We start from the raw sequence: 26,779 nt of genomic DNA, 5'->3' as shown, positions 1-26,779 counted from the left end.
CAATCCTCAGTACCACATAAAAAAAAATAGTAATAAATACAGTAAAGGTATTCTGTCCAACTACGATTAAAAAAAAATTTAAAAGATCAAATTGTAGAGAATTTGGAAATGTGCAGGCAAAAATTTTAAAACATGAAGTTCTTTTACAGAAAGAGGCTTTTTTTTAAAAAAATTATTTTTTACTTATAGGTGGACACAATGTCTTTATTTTATTTGTATGTGGTGCTGAGGATCAAACCCACTGCCTCACGCATGGTAGGTGAGCGCTCTACTTCTGAGCCACAACCCCAGCCCCAGAAAGAGGCTTTTTTTAAAAAATATTTTTATTAGTTGTTAGATCTTTATTTTATTTATTTATATGTGGTGCTGAGAATAGAACCCAGTGCCTCACACATGCCAGGCAAGCGCTCTACCACTGAGCCACAGCCCTGCTCAACATGAAGCTCTTTATGGATTAGTTTTTGGAAATACTCTTAAAGTCACGTTTGCACATAAACTTTAGTTTATTTTGCATTACTCTGAGGCAACTTACCAAACACATAAGACTGTCTCGTTCCTGTGTTATGTTCTCTGCTACCCCAACAAGATTCGCCAGGTTCTGGCGAGCAGACATTTCACTCCCCATGGCTTTTTCCACTTGCTTTTTGAGGATATCGATTTTCTTTTGGTATCTCCTACAGAATTCCCCAAGTGGGAGAATAAAAATTATCAGCCTGCAGGGCTAGGGCATAGCAAATATCTGTGTTATTAAAACAGCAAGCATGTTAACAGTTCAAGGCTATTCTTGGGGCTAGAGGTAGAGTGCTTTCCTAGCATGTTCAAGGCCCTGGGTTTGATCCCCAGCAACGTAAAAAATTAAAAAAATAAATGCTGTTGTTCAGCAACCTAAATCTTCTACTATTGTAAGGTAAGATGATTTAATTTGAAACCATGCATAATTAATGACTCCAAATCAAGTTAATAGGACTCACAAAATGCCACCAATAAATAGGCTAATTAAATAATATTCTTTTAACTACTTGGCTCATGCTCTAAAAGAGACTTTTTTTTTTTTTCCTTTTCCTATGGTACTGAGATTTGAACCCAGGGCCTCATGCATGCCTGGCAGATGCTCTACTGGGAAATGTTAAGAAGCTCTACCAGTAAATGATTAGGAATGAACTTCTAGAAAGTCAAAGGTCTTAGGGTCATCATATGATTATCAACAACCACATCTGAACTCCAGACTTGAGAGATGTGGTTAATGTTGGCCAACAGAAAAGCTTTCACTATACTTATATTCTGATATCCTATAATCTCAATTACTCTTCTCCATTTAATAGCAATGTAAAAGGAAAAGATAAAGGAAAGGAAATATTCTTTAGTTGTCTTTTTTTGGGGGGGATCTATTTGAAAAAAAAATACAAGGAGAAAAAAATAAATTTATAAACCTATTTGTTTTCTGTGTTTTTTCAAGTTCGGCCTCCAGTGCTTTGTTTCTAGCTGTCAAGTTGCTCTTCTCTAGAAGCAGGCTCTTTTTCTGCACTTGCAATCCTGTCAGCTTTTCCATCAGCTCTTCCAGCTCAGCACTCCCTCTCTCTTCTTCCTTCTTCAGTTGGCTGAAGACAAAAACATTACAGGCATGTATCCAATGCACCAGCTAAAGTCAGGCGGTCACTGCAAGCCAGGTGATCAATAGCAGAGCCCCTGGGTGAGCGGCCTGGAGGCCTGAGCAGACTCACCTCCCCATCCTATGCCCTAGAGGGCCCAGGTCCAGCTGCTGGAGCAGAGGAGGGGGGGGGGGGTGGCTGGGAGCAAACTTCTTGGATAGGGAAGATCTAACCCCTCTTTCTGCTCACAGGTTGTGCTTTTACCTGGTATATGTACCATTCATACCTGTTTTTCCAGAAAAAAATCCTAGACAGCTCAGTTTTCACATGGTTATAATTTCCAGGGGGGAAAAAATACTATTTCTAGAACAAATTTCATTTTGTCATAATGTAATTATAAACACATGCTTTTATAATAAAAGAAACAAAGAACAAATGGGACATTTGTCTTGAACACCAGCTTGGGTGCTGTCAAGTTTGTACAGAGGGTAACATGAGATAGGAGCTGCATACCTACCAAGTACAGCAGGGATACGTAAGAATGTATGGTTTTCAGGATGGTCTAATAACTGGAACATATAAAATTCAGAACTCATTTTTTCATTAAAAACTAAGCTAACCATTATTTTTTGTATAAATCGTTGAACTGGATTAATAATAAAGGGTTAAAAAATAATTTTGAAAATACAGAGTTTTGCTTCCAGCCAGGATTGTTACAGAGGCCAGATTTACCCTCCAGCTAAAAAACCAGGTGGAATAGAAGATAATAAATAGATAAAGGTATTGTGTTGTGTCCATCTACACCTAAAAAAATAATTATTAGGAAAAAAAAAAAAAGAAAGAAATCCCTTTCCCTGCCAGCCGCAGTAGCGCTCACCTATAATCCCAGATACTAGAAGGTTGTGGCAGGAGGGTCATTAGTCTGAGGCCACCTTTAGCAACTCAGCAAGACTCTGTCCCAAACAGTTTACAGACTTTGGACAACTGGCACCACAGGACTGTGAAACCGAGATAAGGGAAACCAAGATGAGGGCCACAGTGGCTCCACCTCTGCCTCACAGCGTGGGAAAACTCAGAACTGGCATACCAGCTGGGGTGACTTGCCAGAGATCAAAGATCAGGGAGGTTAAGTGTCCAGGGCAGACGGGGGGGCTGTTTCAGAGGGAAGAAGGATCTGGAGATCTTTTGGGGGCCACCACAAGTCTTTGGCTGAATACAGACCTACATTCATGTGAGAGGAAACTGTCCATTGGCTGAAGAAAGAGACACCAGAAATGAAGAAGCAGCACACAAGCAATAGTACCTGAACCCACCAAAGTGGAATACCACAGGCCATAAGGGACATCGGATAGGATCCTCAGAACACTACTGCCTTAAAAGTGCGGCTACACCAGTCCTAGACAAAAGGTTGTCTGGGCCCCTCCTAGCAAGAGTGGGCTTTGGATGAATTCTCTAGTAACTTTGGCATGCAACAAAAACAAACACTATTTAAAACAAGGCAATAAATACGGCACTGACCCACAAAAACCTACACTATCTAGGATCCAATCAAGCAATAATATGAGAATATGGTCCCTGATTAGGACGGAAGCAAAATTAAAAGAAGAGACCAAGAAGTGAGAGTGATGCTGGCACTGGCAAACAAGGTTTTCAACAGCTGTTATATATACATGCCCCATCTGTTTCAGAAATTAGAGAAAAAGAGCATGATGAGGAGAGAAATGGAAAATACAAAAAATACTCCAATAGTTCCTCCAGACAAGGGAAAAAAAAAAAAATATATATATATATACACACACACATACATGTGACACGATCAATTTGCTGGATACAAATAATAGCAGATTAAATAGCAAGAGAAAAGATCAATGAGCTTAGAGGCAGAGCAATAAAAGCTATCCAATTAAAGCACAGAGACAAACAATGAACACAGCACAGTGACCCCTGCAGGGGGTAGTATCAAGCAGTCCCAGGGGAAGGGGGTAAAATACTCCCAAGTGTGATGAAAGATATAAGCCCACAGCCCCAAGAGGCTCAACGAATCTCAAACAGGATAACGAAACCACACCAGGGCTGGGGCTGTAGCTCAGTGGTAGAGTGCTCGCCTCGCACTTATGAACACTGGGTTTGATCCTCAGCACCACATTAAAAAAACAAAATAAAGGTATTATGTCTGACTATAACTAAGAAAAAAAAGAAAGAAAGAAAGAAAGAAAGAAACCACATCAGCAAACATCCAAATTAAGTTTCTGAAAACTCGTGATGAAGAACAATTCTTAAAAGAAGCCTGAGAGCCAGGCGTGGTGGTGCACACCTGCAGTCTCAGCTACCTGCAAGGCTCAGAAGATAGATATCCAAGCCTAGGAATTCCAGGTCAGCCTGGGCAACACAGTGAGAATCTGTGTCAAAACAGAACAGGGAAAAAAAAGAAAAACCCTGAGCAACCTTTCTCCACTCTGTCTACATTGGCATGCAGGGTTTCTCATTAATATTTAGAAAGACATTAAATCCTCACCTTTTTAACTCATTCACAATTGAAGTATGCACTTCCATAGCAATCTTGCTGTCCAAGTGTGCTTTAAGTTCCTGACATTTGGTCTCTAAACTCTCCAGCTGCTGTTTGTTTTCCTTCAGCTTCTTTTCCTGGCCCTGTGTTTTAGTTTCCAAGAGCATGAGTTGTTTAGTCAGCTTAGACACTGAAAAGCAAAAGAGAAGGACACAGACTCGACACAGGAGACTTAATAAAACACAAGTACTAATTAATTACTAGGAAACATTAATGTGAGACAGCTTGCAAAATGGTCTTTTAAAAATAATCTTTGGAGAGTTATAAATTAACCAAAGTCTTTCACATAGAAATTGCTTTCCGGGGCTGGGATTGTTGCTCAGTGGTAGAGCACTCGCCTAGCATGGGCGGGGCCCGGGTTCGATCCTCAGCACCACATAAAAATAAATAATAAATAGATAAAGGTATTGTGTTGTGTCCATCTACACCTAAAAAAATAATTATTAGGAAAAAAAAAAAAAAGAAAGAAATCCCTTTCCCTGCCAGACGCAGTAGCGCTCACCTATAATCCCAGATACTAGAAGGTTGTGGCAGGAGGGTCATTAGTCTGAGGCCACCTTTAGCAACTCAGCAAGACTCTGTCCCAAAATAAAAAGGGCTTGGGATATAGTTCAGTGGTGGAGCACCCCTGGGTTCAATCCCCAGTACTGAAAGGGGGGCGGGGGAGAAGAAGAAGAAGAAAGGAAAGATAGAAGAAAGAAATTACTTTCCCTACATTAAACATTCACTAAATATACAGTCAGCTCTCCATATCCATGGGTTCCACCATCACTGGACCCAACCAATTGTGGGTCACAAATATTCAGAACACGATCCAATATGGCGGCGGGCATGGAGAGATCAAGTCTCTGACCTCTTCAGCTGCGCGGGCATAGGGAGTCGTAAACCATCTAAATGCTGTTTACTCAGGATCACTAGGCAATGCTGAGCTGACGTGGAACTGGGGCGAACAGGGCCTCTCAGAACACACACTGAGCCTGGGTCGGCTGAATTCAAGCTCCCGTTCGCCTGCTTCTCGCAGACAAACTGCTGTGACTCAGCACTAACGATCCCTCTGAAACAACTGGTCGGCCCTTCTGAACCTGCCGAGGTTAATGCCAACCGAGCCTTCATAGGCAGTGGCCACAGGATTGATACGGCGCTTGGGAGACCAGGTCAGGATCCACCCGTTGCATTGGTCAACCGGCAAAGGGAACGAACTGTCACCATTTGCATGGGATACCACCATGGCAGAGAACTGACGTCACCAGAATGCGGCGGAGGAGATAACTTCGTTGAAACCAGTGGCGACAGGTGTGTAACCCCCTAGCCTTCCCTCTCCACATAGCAGGGAAACCTTAAGGGCCCCTCCAAGCTCTCCCGTAAGGGCCCTTCCCAGCTCTCCCATGAGCGCGATAGGCAGACCGAGGGAATCAGGAGTGGCGTGGGACCCGCGGCGTGGAACCCCCGGCTACCACTCCCACCAGTGCTGACAACTGAGGTCTCTTGCACCAGACACCAGGGGCGTGGCTACAGGAGGGCAAGAAAAATTCGCTGAGGGTTCTCAGCCCCAAGCTCCACAAACTTAGGGTCTGAGGGATTGGCAAACAGGGAGAGTGTACCCAGTCGTTCAAGAAAATTGGGCTCCTGGGAGCAGCAGACCTGGCATGTAGCCAGTATTGTGGTGAGCGTCACCGGTGAGCGGGCTGGCTTGAGGAAAAGTGGGGAAGTGACTAGACACAAGAGAAGGCCCTAGGCACTCAGGATTGGAGACTCGCCCAGTCTGGGAGGAGGAGCTGCTGCACAGTGATTGGTTCCCGCGTATTGACAGGAGAAACTTGGCCTGGTGGGCACAGCGCCACCTACTGGAAGAGAAGTTAATCAAACTCTAAGACTGCATTTATTAGTTTTTTTTTAAATTTGGTTTTCTTTTTCATTTTCATTTTTTTTGTTTTTTAAATTTTTTGATTTTTTAAACTTTTTATTTTTTAATTTTTTAAAAATATTTTTTAATTATTTTTTTAATTTTAATTTTTGTTTTTTTTAATTTTTTTAAAATTTTTTTCTTTTCTATTGTTTTTCTTTTTTTTTTTTGTCTTTTCATTTCTTTTCAATTTCCTTATTCCCCCTTCCTTGAATTCTACCTGCTACTGTCATTCTCTTTAGTGACTTCTTCCCTTCCCTTTCCTCTCAAGCATCAAATAAATTTATAGGAGTAAACAGTAACTCAGCAGTCAAACAGAACAAGAAGTAACATGAGCAGCATGAAAACGCAAGGAAGAAAAGAAGTACAAACAATGCAGGACAGCCTAAATATTCAGGAGGACCTAGAGGCATCAGAAAAATGGTCAAATAAAGAACTCAAGGAATACCTTAGACAGATGGAATGGAACCTTAAAGAGGGTATGAGACAGCAAATTCAAACAGTGAAAGAACACATTCAAAATGAATTACATAAACAGATAAAAGAAGAAATTAAGCATCTTTATCAGGAGATAGAGATTATAAAAAAATCAAACAATAATTCTAGAAATGAAGGAAACTATAAACCAAATTAAAAACTCAAATGAGAGTATAACTAACAGAGTGGAGCAAGTAGAAGCCAGAACGTCAGATAATGAAGACAAAATATATCATCTTGAAAAGAGTCTAGCCAACTCAGAAAGGCTGGTAAAAAATCACGAGAAAAACATCCAAGAGTTATGGGATAACATAAAAAAACCAAACTTAAGAGTCATCGGGATAGAGGAAGGTACAGAGGTACAAACCAAGGGAATGAGCAACCTGCTGAATGAAATAATTATAGAAAACTTTCCAGAAATAAAAAAGGAAACGGATATACAAATTGTAGATGCATACAGGACACCGAGCATACAAAATCACAGTAGACCAACGCCAAGACACATTGTTATGAAGATATCCAATATACAGAACAAAGAGAAAATATTAAAAGCTACAAGAGAAAGGAGGCAGATTACATTCAGGGGTAAACCAATAAGGTTAACAACGGATTTTTCATCACAGACGCTGAAAGCGAGAAGATCCTGGAACAACGTATTTCAAACACTGAAAGACAATGGATGCCAACCAAGAATTTTGTATCCAGCAAAATTAAGCTTCAGGTACGACAATGAAATAAAAATCTTTCATGATAAACAAAAGTTAAAAGAATTTGCAGCCAGAAAACCAGCATTGCAAAGCATCTTGAGCAAAACATTACACGAGGAAGAAATGAAAAACAATAACCAAAACCAACAGTGGGAAGTGCCTCAGTAAAGACAGAGGGTGGGGGAGAAAGCTAATCATGGAGAAACAAACTAAATTAAAAAAAAAAAGATAAATAATCAAACATGGCTGGAAGTACAAACCATATATCAATAGTAACTCTAAACGTTAATGGCTTAAACTCTCCAATAAAGCGACATAGGCTGGTAAAATGGATTAAAAAAACAAATCCAACAATATGCTGCCTCCAGGAGACACATCTGATTGGAAAAGACATACACAGGCTGAAGGTGAAAGGTTGGGAAAAAATATACCATGCACATGGTCCTAGTAAGCAAGCAGGGGTGGCCATCCTCATATCGAATAAAATCGACTTCAAGACTAAGTTAATTGGGCTGGGGATATGGCTCAAGCGGTAGCGTGCTCGCCTGGCATGTGTGTGGCCCGGGTTCGATCCTCAGCACCACATACAAACAAAGATGTTGTGTCCTCCGAAAACTAAAAAATATATATTAAAAATTCTCTCTCTCTCTCTCTCCCCCTCTCACTCTCTCTTTAAAAAAAAAATAAATAAATAAAAAGACTAAGTTAATCAAAAGGGATAAGGAAGGACAAAAATTATATACTGTTAAAAGGAAACATTAACCAACAAGACATAACAATTATCAATATTTATGCACCAAATAATGGTGCTGTGACATTCATAAAACAAATTCTCCTCAAGTTCAAGAATCAAATGGACCACAACACAATAATTATGGGTGACTTCAACACACCTCTCTCACCACTGGACAGATCCTCCAAACAAAAGTTGAATAAAGAAACTATAGAACTCAATATCACAATCAATAACCTAGACTTAACTGACATATATAGAATATATCAACCATCATCAAATGGATGTACTTTTTTCTCAGCAGCACATGGATCCTTCTCAAAAATAGACCATATATTATGCCATAGGGCAACCCTCAGTAAATATAAAGGGGTGGAGATAATACCATGCATTTTATCTGATCATAATGGAATGAAACTGGAAATCAATGATAAAAGAAGGAAGGAAAAATCCTATATCACATGGAAAATGAACAATATGTTACTGAATGATCAATGGTTTACAGAAGACATAAAGGAGGAAATCAAAAAAATTTTAGAGATAAATGAAAATACAGACACAACATATCGGAATCTATGGGACACAATGAAAGCAGTTTTAAGAGGAAAATTCATCGCCTGGTGGTCATTCCTCAAAAAAAGAAAAAACCAACAAATAAATGAGCTCACACTTCATCTCAAAGCCCTAGAAAAGGAAGAGCAAAACAACAGCAAATGTAGCAGAAGGCAAGAAATAATTAAAATCAGAGCGGAAATCAACGAAATGGAAACAAAAGAAACTATTGAAAAAATTAACAAAATTAAAAGTTGGTTCTTCGAAAAAATAAATAAGATCGACAGTCCCTTAGCCATGCTAACGAAGAGAAGAGAGAGAACTCAAATTACTAACATACGGGATGAAAAAGGCAATATCACAACAGATGCTACAGAAATACAGAAGACAATTAGAAATTATTTTGAAAACCTATATTCCAATAAAATAGAAGATAGTGAAGACATCGATAAATTTCTTAAGTCATATGATTTGCCCAGACTGAGTCAGGAGGATACACACAATTTGAACAGACCAATATCAATGGATGAAATAGAAGAAGCAATCAAAAGACTACCAACCAAGAAAAGCCCAGGACCGGATGGGTATACAGCAGAGTTTTAAAAAACCTGTAAAGAAGAATTAATACCAATACTTTTCAAGTTATTTCAGGAAATAGAAAAAGAGGGAGCTCTTCCAAATTCATTCTATGAGGCCAACATCACCCTGATTCCAAAACCAGACAAAGACACCTCAAAGAAAGAAAACTACAGACCAATATCTCTAATGAACCTAGATGCAAAAATCCTCAATAAAATTCTGGCAAATCGAATACAAAAACACATCAAAAAAATTGTGCACCATGATCAAGTAGGATTCATCCCTGGGATGCAAGGATGGTTCAATATACGGAAATCAATAAATGTTATTCACCACATCAATAGACTTAAAAATAAGAACCATATGATCATCTCAATAGACGCAGAAAAAGCATTCGACAAAGTACAGCATCCCTTTATGTTCAAAACATTAGAAAATCTACGGATAACAGGAACTTACCTCGACATTGTAAAAGCTATCTATGCTAAGCCTCAGGATAGTATCATTCTGAATGGAGAAAAATTGAAGGCATTCCCTCTAAAATCTGGAACAAGACAGGGATGCCCTCTATCACCACTTCTATTCAATATAGTTCTCGATACACTGGCCAGAGCAATTAGACAAATGAAAGAAATTAAAGGCATAAAAATAGGAAAAGAAGAACTTAAATTATCACTATTTGCAGATGACATGATTCTATACCTAGAAGACCCAAAAGGGTCTACAAAAAACCTACTAGAACTAATAAATGAATTCAGCAAAGTGGCAGGATATAAAATCAACACGCATAAATCAAAGGCATTTCTGTATATCAGCGACAAAACTTCTGAAATGGAAATGAGGAAAAACACCCCATTCACAATATCCTCAAAAAAAAAAAATACTTGGGAATCAACCTAACAAAAGAGGTGAAAGATTTATACAATGAAAACTACAGAACCCTAAAGAAAGAAGTAGAAGAAGATCTTAGAAGATGGAAAAATATACCCTGTTCATGGATAGGCAGAACTAACATTATCAAAATGGCGATATTACCAAAAGTTCTCTATAGGTTTAATGCAATGCCAATCAAAATCCCAACAGCATTTCTTGTAGAAATAGATAAAGCAATCATGAAATTCATATGGAAAAATAAAAGACACAGAATAGCAAAAGCAACTCTAAGCAGGAAGTGTGAATCAGGCGGCATAGCGATACCAGATTTCAAACTATACTACAGAGCAATAGTAACAAAAACAGCATGGTACTGGTACCAAAACAGGCGGGTGGACCAATGGTACAGAATAGAGGACACAGAGACTAATCCACAAAGTTACAACTATCTTATATTTGATAAAGGGGCTAAAAGCATGCAATGGAGGAAGGATAGCATCTTCAACAAATGGTGTTGGGAAAACTGGAAATCCATATGCAACAAAATGAAACTGAATTCCCTCCTCTCGCCATGCACAAAAGTTAACTCAAAATGGATCAAGGAGCTTGATATCAAATCAGAGACTCTGCGTCTGATAGAAGAAAAAGTTGGCTCTGATCTACATATTGTGGGGTCGGGCTCCAAATTCCTTAATAGGACACCCATAGCTCAAGAGTTAATAACAAGAATCAACAAATGGGACTTACTTAAACTAAAAAGTTTTTTCTCAGCAAGAGAAACAATAAGAGAGGTAAATAGGGAGCCTACATCCTGGGAACAAATTTTTACTCCTCACACTTCAGATAGAGCCCTAATATCCAGAGTATACAAAGAACTCAAAAAATTAGACAATAAGATAACAAATAACCCAATCAACAAATGGGCCAAGGACCTGAACAGACACTTCTCAGAGGAGGACATACAATCAATCAACAAGTACATGAAAAAATGCTCACCATCTCTGGCAGTCAGAGAAATGCAAATCAAAACCACCCTAAGATACCATCTCACTCCAGTAAGATTGGCAGCCATTATGAAGTCAAACAACAACAAGTGCTGGCGAGGATGTGGGGAAAAGGGTACTCTTGTACATTGCTGGTGGGACTGCAAACTGGTGCGGCCAATTTGGAAAGCAGTATGGAGATTCCTGGGAAAGCTGGGAATGGAACCACCATTTGACCCAGCTATTGCCCTTCTCGGACTATTCCCTGAAGACCTTAAAAGAGCGTACTACAGGGATACTGCCACATCGATATTCATAGCAGCACAATTCACAATAGCTAGACTGTGGAACCAACCCAGATGCCCTTCTATAGATGAATGGATAAAAAAAAAAAGTCGCATTTATACACAATGGAATACTACGCAGCACTAAAAAATGACAAAATCATGGAATTTGCAGGGAAATGGATGGCATTAGAGCAGATTATGCTAAGTGAAGCTAGCCAATCCCTAAAAAACAAATGCCAAATGTCTTCTTTGATATAATGAGAGCAACTAACAACAGAGCAGGGAGGAAGAGCAGGAGGAAAAGATTAACATTAAACAGAGACATGAGGTGGGAGGGGAAGGGAGAGAAAAGGGAAATTGCATGGAAATGGAAGGAGACCCTCATTGTTATACAAAATTACATATAAGAGGTTGTGAGCAGAATGGGAAAAAAAAACAAGGAGAGAAATGAATTATAGTAGACGGGGTAGAGAGAGAAGATGGGAGGGGAGGGGAGGGGGGATAGTAGAAGATAGGAAAGGTAGCAGAATACAACAGTTACTAATATGGCATTATGTAAAAATGTGGATGTGTAACTGATGTGATTCTGCAATCTGTATTTGGGGTAAAAATGGGAGTTCATAACCCACTTGAATCTAATGTATGAAATATGATATGTCAAGAGCTCTGTAATGTTTTGAACAACCAATAAAAATAATAAAAAAAAATATTCAGAACAAAATTAGATCTATACTGAACATATATAGTTTTTTCTTTATCACTACAATATAAACAAAACAGCATAGTAACTGTTTACATTATATTAGGTATGATAAGTAATTTAGGGAGGACTTAAAGTATACAGAAGAATTTGTGTAGGTTATATGTTGATGCTGTACCATTTTCTATAGAGGACCCAAGCATTCATACATTTTGGTTATGTGTGTGTGTGTGTGTGTGTATGTGTGTGTGTGTGTGTGTGTCTGTCTGTCTGTCTAGAACCAATCCCCTGCAGATGCTAAAATATTTTATTGGAACTGACTATAATATTTAACAAGACATGAATCCAGTCTTCAAGGAATTGACTTTCCAAAGACTAAGTCTTAAACCATACATAGATTTGCAAATATGTATCATGATGTTGTCTCTAAAACTGGAAGATTTTCAAGATTTTTAAGGATATCAAACACAGCCTAACTAAGCACTGAATTTTTTATTTTTTATTCTAAGTTTTATTTTTATTTTTTTTAGTTGTTGATGGACTTTATTGTCTTCATTTTTATGTGGTGCCGAGGATCAAACCCAGTGCCTCATGCATGCTAGGCGAGCACGCTACCACTGAGCCACAACCCCAGCCCCTCTTCTAAGTTTTTATAATTTATGCCCTATATCGAAAGTAAATCAGAAGTATTTCCATCCCATTCTGATATAATGAGATATTCCCTAGACATCTGTTGAAAGCAGCCCTTAGAATTATGATAGCATAACACTTTAAATCTTTCTACTCTAGAAAACACTGATCTGATCAAAGGGAATGGGAAAATAATAGACAACTGGGTCAATCAAGAACCACATGGGCCGAAGGCTTGCCTGAACCATCAGATCAGAAGAATCATCACACAGGTACAATCCATTAAGTTTAAGAAAATTAAACTTGGTGAATAGAAAAGTAATTTCCCTATTATATCCATTTCTGAAAAAAAAGCCAGGAGGCCCAGAAACACTCTTTCTTCCTGCTCAAGGATGCCAGAGTAAACACAAGTACTGCCAGGCACACAGGTCGAGAAAGTCCTGCAGAGGACAGCCCTGTAGGGACTCTGAGAGATGCTCTTGTCTTTCAACATGGCCTAGTTGGCAGAAACACAAAATGTGGCACAGCAGCTTCTGTGATAGCAGGCTGGGAAGGAGCTCTTCCTCATCTGTGGAAGGGAAGAGTCACGAAACCAGCAAGTGCAGGAGGGCAAACAGGAGGAGGGGTTACAATGGCTCACTCAAGACACTTGTCTTTCAGCTTACTGTCCTATGTTATTCTTCCCTGGAAAATTAAGTAAAGGCAAAAGAAATCACTATTTTTTTTCTGCTCATAAAGTTGGTTTTAGTCAACGCAGAAGAAATGACTCCTCCTTCATCTGGCTTACTTGCAGATCCACTGTCGTATGGAGTGGGGCTCCCAGGGTGAGGGAGGGACTTTCAGAGGAGGTATCTGAGGGAGAGCAACTACAAAGATTCAACCTCTCTTAGGCTTAACCTATCTCCCTTAGGCTTGTTGGAAGAAAAAGCACAAAGAGAGGCTCTACTTATTTACTCATTCAACAAAGATTTGGGAGGATGTCATTGTGTTGTTTAGAATGCTTTCTTCCCAGAAACTCAGGAGGGTGAGGCAGGAGGATTATGAGTTCAAAGCCAGCCTCCCCAACCTGGTGAGACCCTGCCTCTAAATAAAATAGAAAAAGGGTTAGGGATGTGGCTCAGTGGATAAGCACCCCTGGTACAAAAAAAAAAAAAAAAAAAAAAAAAAAGAATAGAATGCTTACATGACTTTGTCTCTTCTAAGGCACTAATTTACTGTAAAATCAGTTCTACAGAGTCTATTGCCTACAGTTGATTCACAAAATACAGAAAATGACTAGAAATAGTGCTGTGGCATCAAAGAGAAGGCTAACAATGCATTAAGGGCAATGGCTGAAAATGTAATAGAGTTGCATTTGGGGGAAAAAAGAACATTCAGAAAACATGATTTTTTTTTTCAGGGATATAATAGTGACATCACCATTACTCACCTTCTTGGAGATGCTCCTGGTGAGCATCCTTGGCTTTCATTTGCTGAATCGCCAACTGGTCTATCAACAACTTGTTCTCCTCTAAAACTAGTTCTGCTTGAGTCTGAAGCTGATGCCTACAAATGATTTACAAAATTAAATACAGCCATTCAGGTACTGAGTGTGATTACAGTAACCTACCAAGTCTAAAAGAAAGCAACTGATTTATGGAGGTAATAAATATCTGGACATGTTTTAATGTTGTACATTTAGTAGAACAGCCAATTCAGTCATTTGTATTAAATAGGGAAAAGGATTGCAATGAAGTTTGAATGATGGCCTGCTTTAGTACCTTTGTTTTCATTTTGATGCTACAGATAAAAGCCAGGGCTTAGGCAGCTGCAATACCACTGAGCTATTCTCTGAACCCTTGAGTAACTTTTTAAAATATATCAGGGCTGGGAGTATAGCTTAGTGGTAGAGTATGTGCTTCATATGTGTAAGGTCCTGTTGATCTCTAGCATAAAACCAAAACAACCTGTGTAGAATGCAAAATTTCAAACATATACAAAAGAGAATATAGACTCTCATATACATAATATCCAGCTGACACAATCATCAAATGGACCACATTTCATCTATATAAACCTCCAATCCCCACATGCACTGAATCATTTTGAAGCCTGTAAGAATTTAGAAAGTTCCCATTTTACTGAAAAAGTACTCACTTATGATCAGTAGCTTAGTTGCCTAAAAATAAATACTTTGTTAGAAGGCTTTGTACTGGTTTCTTAAAACTACACAAGTCTACCCTAATCTTTATTTCACCACAAGCAAACCCTTTTCTTAAAGAAAGTGCAATGTAAATTCTATCCAGCTCAACCTTCAGGATCAAAAATTCCAATAAGCATGAGCTGAAGGAATGGTATAATGGTCTAGTTAAGTGCTTACCACCCCAAATAGACTATAAACAAATAACTATCTTGATTTCCTACTTTAAACTCAAAGGTCAGAGGAGAAAGGAGAGAGGAAAGAAGAAAGGAGCCAGGCTGTGACAATGACCTCATGCCACTGTGGCTGCACACTAGCTCCTTATCACTGGGGTGTTCCTGCCTGCTATCTGCACCGTGGAAGGGGGCCTCAGTCTCACTGGCCTCTTTAGTTTCCTCATTCCTGCCTCACAGAGCAGCTACGCTCTGGCCCATTACATTCTGGACGTCCTTATGAGACTTTTACTTCATCAGTTCACTCATTCATTCCTCCCTCAACTTCCTCATTTAAAATGAAAGGGATCTTTATCCCTAAAAAAAAAAAAAAAAAAAAAAAAAAAAAAGTTGAAAACCTCAGATTTATTTAATACTCCTTTCCATATTATAGGCCCACTGAGGCCCTTGAAGCTGAAGTTACCCAGCTGATCAGGTGAAATTGGCAATGAGACTAGCTACAGCCCAGGAATTTACTCAGAAATTATCGGAAACTAAACAGACAAGCTTCTACTGAAGTGTGAAGTCTGTGTGCCAAGAACTGTGTGCAGGTCTAGGAGTTGCACGCCTGGGCAGGCACAGAGGAACATTCAGGAGGTGGGGGGAAGGGCTTCACAGGGCCTCAGAGCCCAGGGCTCCTAACTCACCCCCTTGCTTTTTAATTTTGCCCTCTACCACATTAGAGCAGAGGGCAAAATTCAAATCTCAATAAAAACAGGACTGGGGAATTAGGCAGGACCAGGGATTTGAATGCAGGGCTGTCTTTTATTTTATCTTACTGATTTATTTTTATATTAAGGAAACATAAAAGAACTTGATTCATGGCTATAAACAAGGTTAGGAAAAAAACCTAAGATTCCAGATTCTCCCGAAGGCCCCTGGAGGCATGTGAGACCTGTTGTCCTGGGTGCTGTTCAAGGAGCACTAACAGGAGAAACCTTCAGGAACCCCGACAGAAGACAATCCAAGTTCAACAGGGGAAATCAAGTGCACCAAAGTCCAGTGGATGCCCATGCCAATCTTGACGGACATATCAATCAGTAAACATAATGGGAAATATTTCATTTTTTCAGTAACATTAAGACATTTAAAAAATACTAAATGTCTCATACCTCCCCAAAACAAATCATCTTCTTAGCCTTGCCTGGATAACGCCATTAAGACTTTTCATGAGTTTTACTTCCTCTACTTCATTATAGGGGCATTTGTTTTACTGAGCTGGATGCAGTTGTATACCAACATGAACAGGATGTGGTCACTGCCCTTGAGGAGGGCAAAGGAGAACAGACACACAGAGTGGAGACATACAGGACAGGTAGGTATAGCGTACCAGGTACCAGGACAGGGCAAACGCTTCGGACTATGTCAGAAACAGACAAGGGAGCACTAACTCTGCATTCAGGGAGAGTTAATGACAGGCACCATTTGAGCCCTGAAAGATAAGGAGTGTGGAAGGGGCCTCCAGGGATGGGAGCAACATTGGAAAAGAGGAGTAGAGGATGAACATCTGCTGTCATGTGTGTAGGCTTTATCCTTTATATTCCAAAGTCCTGGAAGTGACCAGAGGAGTTGAGAAATACCACCTCAGAAAAATCAAAACAGAAGCTGAAAGTGGTGGTACATGCCCGTAATCCCAGCAACTTAGGAGGCTGAGGTAGGAAGACTGCAAATTCAAGGCCAGCCTCAGCAATTTAGGAAAAACCTGTCTTAAAATTTAAAAAAAGGCTGGGGATATAGCCTAGTGGTAGTGTCCCTGTGTTCAATCCTCAGTACCAAAAAAGAAAGAAAAATACCATTTTAGAATAGTTTACTATGATTTTATAGTACCTTAATTTCTAAGAAACTTCCTTAAAATATATTTGTTAAAAAAAGAAAATATATTAATGCACTTGATGATTTCATAAACTTTATTTCTATTCTCTTGCATTTTAAATTAGCAAAATACTAGAAATACCATCACTTGCCATTCATCACTGGTAACAGGTCTATTCTTATTTAACTCTTGGTGCAATTCTTCATTCTCTTTCACCACTTCTTGGACTCGCATCCTAAACATTCTCATTTCCTCCTGAAATAAAATTTATGTAAACTGTAACATCTACATCCACGTGCACTTCTCTTTCTTGGCTCTAGTGCTATTGCTATGCCTACAATCCACTGTCCATAGCCATTTGGCAAAGCCTCACCCCAGCACCAGCCTTAAACTCTGCGTCCCAGTGCCATGTGCCCTCAGAGAGCTAAAAGTCTAGTGAGACAATGCACCAGGCAACTGCAAAGTCATGGAGCACAGGGACAAAGAACCTGGCTTTTTAAATATCCAACTCCTGATTTGAAAACATTTTTCTATAATTGCGAAATATTTGAAAAATGTAAAAGGGCAATAGAAAAAAAAAAAGCCAAGATGCCCATAAATACTGCAATTTTTTCTTTCCTTAGAGACTCTAGAGGATAAATAGGAGGGTTTTATGTAAAACATAAGAACTTAATGAAAGCCCATTTGCATGGGGAATTGGTCAGTTGGTATGGGGGCTGGAGGCTCTTAATCTTGCTCAGAGCAAGCATGAGAAAGCCTCTTTATTAAAAGGCATCAGTCCCTATAACTCTGATTCCAGATCTGTGGTTCAGTCTCAGCTTTAGGCTCCTAATGATGTTTATGGCCTCCTCCTCCACCATGGCTTTTCTTGGCCAGTATATGTCTGGCTTCAGTGTCCTGCACTGTCCTTTATAAGAATCTTGAGTGCCAACATTTACTCTGGGGTGCTTTGCAATATTTTTCTCCTAACTATTAGATATTTATGCTTACACCTGTTTGTCTCAGCAGCGTTGCCAAGTTGCTTCCTCTCCTCTTCTACTCAGTTACTCTCCAATAGCTGCCAGCCCACCTGGCTCTCTTTTGAACCGAGTCAGGCAAACTACAGTGGGCAGTCCATTCACCTGATGTTTTCATGCACTGTAGAGCCACCCAGTGTTTACATGTTGTCTACAGTTGCTTTCATGCTACAATAGCAGAGTTGAATAGCTGCAAACAGAAACTGCACGAACCACTAAGCCTGAAATATTTACAGAAAAAGTGGGCTGATCCTGTTTCAGAAAGAGTGTAAAAATAGCAATTTTATTATCAGGATTGATTTTTGATCAATTAGTACTAGATTAATTCATGCTTTTAAAAAACTAAGTGTCCAATACTAAGTCTAGATGAAAAGATTCAAAATTGCATTTCCCAGGACACATAACATGGAACAGCACAACTGAAGAGCAGGCTGGGTGACTCTTAAAGAACCCTTCTTCCTCAGGATTCCATAAAAACCAACGCTTCTCTCTCTGGATTCTTCCAATTCCAATTCTAGAGATCTATTTGGCCACTTAATTGAGGAACCCAGAGGTATAGGAGGCATAAGTAACGCCTGCACTTGTTTTCCTGCACAACTAGAAGGAGCTTTGCTGCCAGAAGCCATTTCCACAAAGCACAAATTAAGAAAACCTCACTTCCTAAGCACTTCAACAGCTTAATTACTTGACTTCCCTGGGGTCAGTTCTTCCTGGAATTAATAAGCATTGAAGTTTGCCTATCATGGCCCTGGCCTATTACTTTCCTTTCCTGCCCAGAGGTTTCTTGAAATGGTGGTATTTGCAGCTGCAAAGTCCCATAAGACAAGTGTCTCCCTACTGCTGAGTTCTCTGCACCCAAGGTCCTAGTCCACGTGGGGTTGCCTAGGCTATAACCATGGTTTCCAGTGCAGCACCTCCTGCCCCCCTCCATACCTCTCCCCCTGTGCCCACCCCCCTGCTCTGCCAATCACTCTCTTCCATCTTTCCTCTCTCCTCCTTGCCTCTCTTCCTCTTTCCCTCCTTCTCCCACTTCCATACTCCTTCCTTTCTTCCTCCTTTCCTTCTTTTAACAAACTGATGACCTACCACATGTTAGGCATGCTTACTTACCTTCAGAATGTTCCTGCAAAATTGGAAACCAGTTTTATTTTTATAAATCAGTCTTTTGAGACATCTGCCAACCTACCTCAAGGGTGGCATTAAGCTCATCCTTCTCTTTCATTCTATCTTCATAAGCTAGCAACAACGGTGAAAGGCACTTTATATCCAACTGAAGACAATGGAGTAAGAGGTGGTTAATATATTTCTTACATCTAAACACAACTGGCAAAAATTTAAAAAGGCAAGAAGACATACTTATATTGGAATAGATTGTAATAGGTATGCAAACACAGCCCAGAAAATATTAGGCCTGAAATTAAATAACTTTCACTTACCAGCCAGGGTGGTATAGGGCCTTTTGATGGGAGGCCTTCAGTATGGAAGCTCTAAGAATAAAACACATATTGAAGACAAAATAAAATATACGTCCTCTGAAATTCCAAGTCTTCTACATTATTAGTTTAGACCAGCATCATTCACCCCTATGTTTGCATGAATGTATATAGGAGAAAAACTTTTCTGAAATGTTTGAGAGTAATGCCCTCTTTCCTCTAAATATTTCAGTGCATATTTCCTAAAACCAAAAACATTCATTTACCTAACCACAGTACTACACTGAAAATCAGAAAATCAACACTGATACAATACTATCTGAAACAATACTATCTCAAACATAAGTAATTTTTTATTAGGATGCTAAACTTTGAGAATGTTACATGGTGTCTAGATTTTGTTGTCTTTCTTTAATGATTTTTGGTTATTCTCTCTCTCTCTCTCTCTTTTTTTTTTTTTTTTTTTTTTTGAGTGTGTGTGTTTGTTTTAAACAGGCACTGATCTCATAGGTCAGCTTGTTCCTTTCAGGCTTGTTTTTCACCCTAGTGGGGTGAAAATAATCTGGTGGGTCTGTAATAACCCTTACTGAAAGGCTAGTTTAGCCACACTCCTAAGGCACGGCCCTTCTGGGCTTTGTGGTCAATGTCATAGCATTCAACAAGGTCTCTCTATTACAGAGATCAGAACTCAAAAGATCTCCTTGTGCTATATGAGCTCTGGAACTATTCAACTCACAGATTCCTGTACTTGTTTTCTGCCAGTCTAACGGGCTCCATCCTACATGTGTGCATACTAGTATTTAACAAAAGACACAAGGAATTCCATGCAGATTTATGAATTTCTTTTATCTACGGAGCTCCCTCCTTTTGGTATTCCTGCCCTGAAAATTCTAGTCTCCTTGACTTCCCCAAACTCTGTTTACACAAGAGAGAAAGCCTGGCACAGAAGCAGTGATCCCAATAGAGCTATTCCCTATTTAATAAGAAATTTTCCCACTTATGCACCTTAATCATCTATCTCATTACTCATTCATTCCATGAACATTGTGAACTTGTGAAGTCATTATGGACATTACCACATAATCCTAGTTTTCAAGGATTTTATGGTCTAATAATAGAGATAAGTCTTTTAATACAAATGACTTTTTTATTGTCATTGAGCAGTGTAGCCAGGCACCATCATACACGTGTATAATTCCAGCAACTTGGGAGGCTGAGGCAGGAGAATCACATGTTTCAGGCTAGCCTGGGCAACTTAGTGAGACCCTGTCTCAAAATAAAAAATAAAAAATGGCAGGGGATATAGCTCAGTGGTAGAGCACTCCTGGGTTCAATATCAATACCACAAAAATAGATGGCTAGAATGGTAGGTAGGCAGGTAGATAGTAAACAGGTAGATAGGTAGATAGGTAGATAGATAAATGGTCTGTAGATGTAGCTCAGTGGCAGTCTAGAGAGGTCATTAATTCTGGCTAGAGTGATCACAAAAAAATATGGCATTTGCACAGGGTAGAAAAAGGGTGTGCTGGGGAGTCAAGGGAGGGTGGGGGTGTCCAGAGGGTTATCAATGGGCCTGCTTGCCCTGCCTCACCCATTACCCTGAAGAAGGACCCGATCTAGGCAACACAGTTTGGATCATGTGACCCCAAAGCTTTATTTTGTTGTTAAAAGTTAATATTGGGACTGGGGGTATAACTCAGAGCTACAGTGCTTGCCTAGCCTGCATGAGGCCCCGAGTTCAGGCTCTAGCACCAAAACAGAAAAAAAAAAAAAGATAATTAGTATCAAGCTAAGTATAATAAGTCAGTCAAAAAAGACCATGCATTGTATGGTTCTATATATATATGATATGATCAAAATAGGCAAATAGAGATAGAAAGTAAATGTGACCATTAATGGGTATGAAATTTCGTCACGGGATAAAAATATTCTAAAATTGACTGTGGTGATGGTTGCCTAAGTTGGTGGACACAGTAAAACTCATTCAACTGTACATTCCAAGTGGGTGAAATGAATGGCATGTGAATTATACAAGTTGAGCATTCCTAATTGGACAATCCAAACTCCAAAATGCTCCAAAATCTGAACTTATTAAAAAATTCCAATTAGAAGCTCAATAAGTAAAGTTTATGTAAATATTCTAAAATCCCTAAACTTCAAAAGTTGAAAGGCTTCTGGTCTCAAGTATTTCATATAGGGGAGATTTAGCCTATGGTCTAAGCTATTATTTTTAAAAAATCAAACCTGAGTCCCTCTTCAAAAAGAAACTCAGGGGCTAGGGGTGAAGCTCAGTGGTAGAGCATTTGGCATGCACAGGGTCCTGGGTTCAATCCCTAACACACACACATACCCCCGCCACACACACAAAGAAAAAGAAAACAGAAAAAAGAAAAAAAAACCTCAGAAACCCACAGGCCTGCTGGGCGAGGTGGTGCACACCTATAATCCCAGCAGCTTGGGAGGCTGAGGCAGGAGGACTGCAAGTTCAAAGCCAGTCTCAGCAACTTAGCAAGGCCTTAAGCAATTAGCAAGATCCTGTCTCTAAATAAAAAACAAAGGGCTGGGATGTGGCTTGGTGGTTAAGTGCCCCTAGGTTCTGTTGAGAGCCACAGCCAAAGGGGCCCCAGCAAACTTCCAGCTGCCAGCAAACCTTCAGACTGCCAGCTGATGATTGGCTCACAGCAGCCCCAGCAACATCTAGCTGAGTGGCTCCTCTGCGGTGATGTTCATTGGGCTGTTTCCCTGCCCTTCAGACTGCCAGCTTATGATTGGCTCACAGCAGCCCCAGCAACATCTAGCTGATTGGCTCCTCCGCGGTGATGTTCATTGGGGGACTTCTTTGGCTCCGCCCACACAACCCAGCCAATCAGCCTCAAGAGCAGGAGGATTGTGGGAGGTGGTGAGGTGTGTGGGTGTGAGAGGCTTGTGGGAAGAGGGTGGTGGCAGTTGGGCTCTGAAGGTTTTTTCCTGAGGAGCTGTTTTGTTTGGCGTTTTTAGTTCTAAAAATAAAGTTTGTTTCTTTTGACAAGTGGCTCCTGAATTGTGCCCAGCCAGACTGCGGCAAGGTTCAATATCTGGTACCAAAACAAACAAACAAAAAAACCAAAACCCAAACCAAAAACAACAGGCCCTAAACTCCCAGAAGCCACATAATAATGCTGTGTGCCTATGGCTTTCCCTTCCTTGACCCCAGCAAGAGCCAATCAATCAGCTGTGCACCTCCCATTCTCTAAGAGCAGGGGCCGGACCTGCTCTTCTATTCTTCACAACATCTAATATAATAGCTTGCTTAGTAAGAGCCTGTAGAAATGATTTCTGCAACCACTCTCATCAATAAACATCTACTTCTTTTTTTCAGTTTGTATATTGACAAATAACAACTGTAACAGAAATGAAAATGGAGCAACTGAGATGGGCTTTCAGTCTTTTACTTTATGTACTTCTATACTGTATCAATGTTTCCCCAAGGTCTTTATCACCTATATTAAAGGGAAAGAAGAAAGGAAATAGAATGGTCTTAAGAAAGACTGCTTTGGCATATCTTTTTACCACTGAGCCACATTCCCAGATCTTTTTATTTTTTATTAATTAATTTATTTTAATTAGGTATATATGACAGCAAAATGCATTTTGATTCATTGTACGCAGCTGTAGCACAACTTTTCATTTCTCTGGTTATATATGAGGTAGTGTTGCACCGTATGTGCAGTCATACATGTACCTAGGGAAATGATGTCCATCTCATTCCACCATCTTTCCTGCCTCCATACCACCATCCTTCCCCTTCCTCCCATTTGCCCAAAGTTCCTCCATTTTTCCCATGCTCCCCACCCCCCCTTATTTTTTATTTTGAGACAGGGTCTTGTTAAGTTGCTTAAGGCCTCGCTAAGTTGCTGAGGCTAGCCTCAAACTTGAGATCCTCCTGCCTCAACCTCCCAAATCACTGGGATTATAGGCATGCACCACTGTGTCAGGTTGGATGCATCTTTTTTACATTAAATTATAGTACATTAAAAACCCTTCAGAATTGGAAATCAATTTAATATTAAAGGCTTAAAAAAGTTTGATTTTTCTAAGTAGAAACATTACCTCTTCCTTGGACAAATGTCTGAATTTTGTTTGATAACGACTCAGCTCTACATTCAAACGATGAACAGTCATTTTCAACCCATGATTTTCATCTACCAGTTCTTGAGCTTGTTTCCTTAGATAAAGTAATTCAGGTGCAGCAACTCCTGAAAAAAAATTAATATCATGCTATAAATTATACTAAACTTATCAGAATTTTATTTAAATTGCTAATCATTTGCCTCTCGTTCCCTTTTAAGCTTACAGAGGAAATAAATTATATATGTACATATAGATTTATATAAAATAAATGAATAGTAGTTACAACACTTTTTAATACTGGATAGTCAATATTGTTCTGGAAATTGTTGCATGTATAATAAGGCAAAAGAAAAAAATTTATGTTGGAAATAAACAGCCATATTTCCAGAAAATATAAACAGAAAATTTGTTAGAATAACCTTCCCACATAATAGCAATGTCTATTAAAAAACATAATAGAAAATAGATTCCACAAAGTAACATCATATATGACATAAATATATAATAAACATAAATGGAAGTACAAATAACATAAAGATCAGAAATAAATGCTCCTAAGAAATATTCTGTAAAAAAGAAAACTATATCAGTTTACTTAAGGCCATAATATTTTTATTATATGAATAGAAAAATGCATACAGAAAATATCAGTGAATATTTATATAACCTTAGAAAAACCACTTGACATCTAGGGAATAAGTCATAAAAAGAAATCACCCTCAAGATAAAGTTGAATTATCAAAAACTAAGAAAATAGTACATACATGATAAATGACTTAGTATGTATAGATGCCTACAAATAAGAAAAAGAAAACTATTTCAATTTGAAGTCAGCAAATTTCTGAAAGAGAAAAAAAATGGCCTCCAAAGATGTGGAAAAAAAATACATTAAAGGTCATCAATAATAAAAGAAATACAAATTTAAACGATATTTTTTATTTCTGATTACCTAATTAGCAAGGAAGATATGCTCTTCATCACTGGTAAGTATGTGGTTAAAAAGGCACTTTTATATGTTGCACATGAAGATAAAAAATGATAAAAATACATGTACATGTAAGATACTGTGCCTAATAAAGCATCAAGTCCCAAAAGTATTGAAATTTCTTGAGAATAATGAAAAAACCATATAGCAGATGAAACCAAATTTCAACAAGCATAAAGATAGTAATGAAGGACTATTAAATATGACAACATAAGTTATCCACATAAGTATCAACAAATATACAACATGAAACATTAACTGTCAAAATAGAGATTAAAATGAATGAAGTGTACTTGTCCCAACCTTCCTGAGAGGATGCTTTCTCAGCCTCTTTCTGCCTTTCATTGTCTTTTTCCATTCTCTTTAGTTTTAACTGTAATTCTTTCATTGCTTGCTTTATTGCACATAGCTCAACGGTAAGGCTTTGATTTGTATTGTTTAGGTGCAAATTTTCTTCTTTTAATTCCTCAAACTTTTCTTTGGTTATTTCTACACATCTTTGACGTGCTCTACCAGTTACATCTGAAAAGGTACGGTGAAAAAATACTTTAAAATTATTGATATTTGCCATTTTCATCAGAAAGCATCTGTGACTTTATTCCTGAACCATGTAACTACTTCATCTCAGGCCTGGGGCTGTGTCAGGTCTTTGGTCCTGAAAAGGAAATGTCCTATGCAGCAAAAAGCCTGGCAAGGCTGTAGAGGATTAACAGGAAGCAAGGTGACAGAAGAAAGGCAGGCCCAGAAGAGGCTGTGGCAGTGTATGATTAAGAAGGCAGGTTTACCTTCAAGGTCACCAGGAGCCAAAAATGTTGTAAGGAAGAAGTGGGAAAAGGAAGAGGCTCTGCTCTCAGAGGAATCTCTGAGGCCAGCAGGGAAGATCAGAATGGGCCCAGCCCAGAGCCCTGAGGGGCAGCCCAGAGCTGGGGCTTGGGGAAGAGACAAGTGAAAGTAGGCTTCAGGCTAAAACTTGTCACAGCTCAATGGCTGCCTGGGTGTGGGCAGTGGAGGGGGTGGAAAATCAAGGGCGAACATATTAAATAAAAGCCATGGAAGCCATTGTTTTGGAATAAGGTGCTATCAAAGGCCCCAACAAACCAGACTAAAAATTACAATGGAGTCACTCATATTGAAGCCCCAAGTCATTGAACTGTTTGTTTCAACTAAGTTATCTAGGGCTGTGGATGTGGCTCACCGGTAGAGCACTCACCTGGCATGCTCTGGGTTTCCATCCCCAGCACCACCAAAAAACAAACAAAAAAATCAACTAAGTTCTCTAACTTCAGGACAGAGAAACTACAACCAAATTTCTCAAACTTTGTCATTTTCCTGTTGTTCTGTCTCCCAGTGCCCATGTTACAAAGAACGTCACTTTGAAGTGACTAATCCATTTCTCCTTGTTCCTGCTTTCTTGGCCCTCCTCCGTCTAGAAAGCCAACCTCTCCTGCTCAGCTCGTTGGAATGCTCATTCTATCTCAGGCAGTAAGTGTGGCCTGAGGCTAGAACTGTGAAGGATTCTGATTAATAACAAATTCAAAGGCTGAACAGCAAGGTTCTTAGAATGGGGAATTGGCCTGTGAAGCCAAAAGCACCACAACAGGGAGGGTGAAAACACAGTCAGATATGAAGGACAGATCAGAATAGAGGTTTTCAGATTAGTGATGTGAGACATAACCACCCCAAATTACAAAATCCACTTTGAGAGCTACCAAGACTCCCCAAACTGTACAGGGGGTATATCCCACAAAACATCAATCTCTGAGCACAACACCCATTTACATATCCGGACCTCAGCACATCCCACGTGGACATACACCCACCACCCAGTATTTGGACCTTTTTGGAGACAAAGGCAGAGTTCAACAATTAAACACCTCTTCTCAAGTCCAATAACACTGGGCAGAAACAAAGAGCCTTTATAAGAAAATGAAGGTGAATTTTATGTTCAGATGAGACTATTCTGGGTATTCTCTAAAACTAAGTTTTTCAGTCATGATGAACAACAAAAGGCAAATACCTGGGGAAGGAGGAGGTTTTTCACATAATGGTGTTTTTTCATCCTAAGGAAAAAAACAGGAGAATGTGAGTACAGAGTCCCAGCACCTTCTAAAAGTGGACTAAGCTGGGTATGGTGCTGCACATCTGTAATCCCAGCAACTGGGGACGCTGAGGCAGGAGGACTGCAAGTTTGAGGGCAATCTTAGCAACTTAGTGAGACCCTGTCTCAAAATGAAATAAAAAGGGTTGGTATCCTTGATACCAAACCAAACCAAACAAAACAAAACTTTAATTGCCACTATTTCTTGTAACTAAACTTTAAGGGGTGTTCCCTCCTGGTAGGACCTCTAAGACAGAGAAGCAAGTCCTGTCTGAACTCTCTTCTGTCTTGCCTGTGAATTCAGAGACTGTTTTTTTCTGTGTTGGTCCCATGAATGACAGGACATCAGTTCAG

The 26,779-nt window shown here is 39.4% G+C and overlaps 1 protein-coding gene across 6 annotated transcripts in view; it reads right to left on the bottom strand.

Moving 5' to 3' along the window:
* Positions 1-26,779, bottom strand: part of CEP89 (centrosomal protein 89) — a 71,415-nt gene that overhangs the window by 11,064 nt on the left and 33,572 nt on the right. For 3 of the 6 annotated variants that reach the window (XM_081275288.1, XM_081275289.1, XM_081275292.1), the window contains 10 exons: positions 26,345-26,387; positions 24,631-24,849; positions 23,322-23,467; positions 19,236-19,286; positions 18,986-19,069; positions 16,935-17,038; positions 14,009-14,124; positions 4,105-4,285; positions 1,431-1,598; positions 533-674 (listed from right to left, as the gene is read on the bottom strand). In XM_081275288.1, the coding sequence (XP_081131414.1) occupies positions 533-674; positions 1,431-1,598; positions 4,105-4,285; positions 14,009-14,124; positions 16,935-17,038; positions 18,986-19,069; positions 19,236-19,286; positions 23,322-23,467; positions 24,631-24,849; positions 26,345-26,387 (1,254 nt within the window). The remainder of the gene's footprint in view (positions 1-532; positions 675-1,430; positions 1,599-4,104; positions 4,286-14,008; positions 14,125-16,934; positions 17,039-18,985; positions 19,070-19,235; positions 19,287-23,321; positions 23,468-24,630; positions 24,850-26,344; positions 26,388-26,779) is intronic. The other 3 variants (XM_081275290.1, XM_081275291.1, XM_081275293.1) reach the window with 3 other exon arrangements.

Source organism: Spermophilus citellus, assembly GCF_964194105.1.
Source record: "Spermophilus citellus genome assembly, chromosome: 18".
Lineage (NCBI taxonomy): Eukaryota > Metazoa > Chordata > Mammalia > Rodentia > Sciuridae > Spermophilus > Spermophilus citellus.
This window is presented reverse-complemented; position numbering and strand designations above follow the sequence as displayed.